Source organism: Gekko japonicus, unplaced genomic scaffold (genome assembly GCF_001447785.1).
Source record: "Gekko japonicus isolate JY-2015 unplaced genomic scaffold, Gekko_japonicus_V1.1 scaffold2229, whole genome shotgun sequence".
Lineage (NCBI taxonomy): Eukaryota > Metazoa > Chordata > Lepidosauria > Squamata > Gekkonidae > Gekko > Gekko japonicus.
The window spans coordinates 285,851-287,023 of record NW_015165884.1 but is presented as its reverse complement, the minus strand read 5'-3'; the positions used below and the strand labels follow the sequence as shown (position 1 = coordinate 287,023).

At 59.0% G+C, this 1,173-nt stretch overlaps 1 protein-coding gene across 1 annotated transcript in view; it reads left to right on the top strand.

Moving 5' to 3' along the window:
* The first annotated feature begins 705 nt into the window (after positions 1-705).
* The window catches only part of DCAKD (dephospho-CoA kinase domain containing), a 14,521-nt gene continuing 14,053 nt past the window's right edge, over positions 706-1,173 (top strand). The window contains exon 1 of the mRNA XM_015411300.1: positions 706-751. Within this exon, the coding sequence (XP_015266786.1) occupies positions 706-751 (46 nt within the window). The remainder of the gene's footprint in view (positions 752-1,173) is intronic.

The window sequence follows — 1,173 nt, the reverse complement described above, 5'->3', positions numbered from 1 at the left end:
CAGACGGCAGCAGACCAGCTAAAGAGGAAAAGGGTCCCCCTGAGCATATACAGAGTGCGCGGCCTTCCCGTACCCTCAAAGAGCCATCAATAATAAACAGCACCCCGGCCTGACGGGCTCCTCCCTTCGTGGCACGGGCCAGGCGCGTAACCCAGATCCTGCCGCTCCCGGCAACGGGCCGGTCACCAGCTGCCCCGCTTTCCGGACTGGCACTGCGGCCGACCACTCAGAAAGCGACACTGGGCCCCCTCGACCAATCACGTAGAAGATGCGGGGGGGAAGTGGGCGGGAGAAACGCGCGCTTTTCCTCAATCGGAGCAGGGCGGCTCCCCTCGGCCAGCGGCCGGGACCCCGCCGACACGGCCGGGCTCCGGCTGGGCTCCGTCTTACCCCCGGTTGTGGCTGTGCTCGTCCTCGTTCTCACAGTCGCTGCAGTGCTCGTGGGCGCTCTCCTCCCCCGACGGCCGCTTCACTGCTGTCTCACTGTCGTCCGCCATCTTGGCAACGGGGAAGCCTCGCCGGGTGCCGCGCCTGCGCAGTGCCGAACGCCTAGCAGCGAAGGGACGCTCCAGACCGCGGTTTTCCCTGGGACGCGTAGTTTTCTTTTAGGTTGCAGGAAGCCCTAGGCCGGACCAATAGGGAGCGATGTGGGCGGGGCGGGGGAGGAGCAGTTCTAATATAAGGGCCGGGGAGCTTTGCAGTGGCATGCCGGGAGTTGAAGTTTCCAGTTGGGATAACAACTTCAGCGCAGGTAACGCGCGGTAGTGGATTGAAAATTACTCTTCCTAATTGTGGAGCAAAGTCTGAGTACAGAGTGGCACCTTGAAGACCAACAGAGAGCCAGTTTGGTGTAGTGGTTAAGTGTGCGGACTCTAATCTGGGAGAACCAGGTTTGATTCCCCACTTCTCCACTTGCACCTGCTGGTGTGACCTTGGGTCAGTCACAAGTTCTCCCAGAGTTCTTCTCTCAAGGGCAGTCCCCGAAAGAGCTCTCTCAGCCCCACCTACCTCACAGGGTGTCTGTTGTGGGGAGGGGAGGGGAAAGGAGTTTGTAAGCCGCTCTGAGACTCCGAGTGAAGGGCGGAGTATAAATCCAATCTCTTCTTCTTCAAAGTTTTCTTCTGGTTATAAATTTTCATGTGCACCAACAAAGTTCAATTCTGGGTATAAACT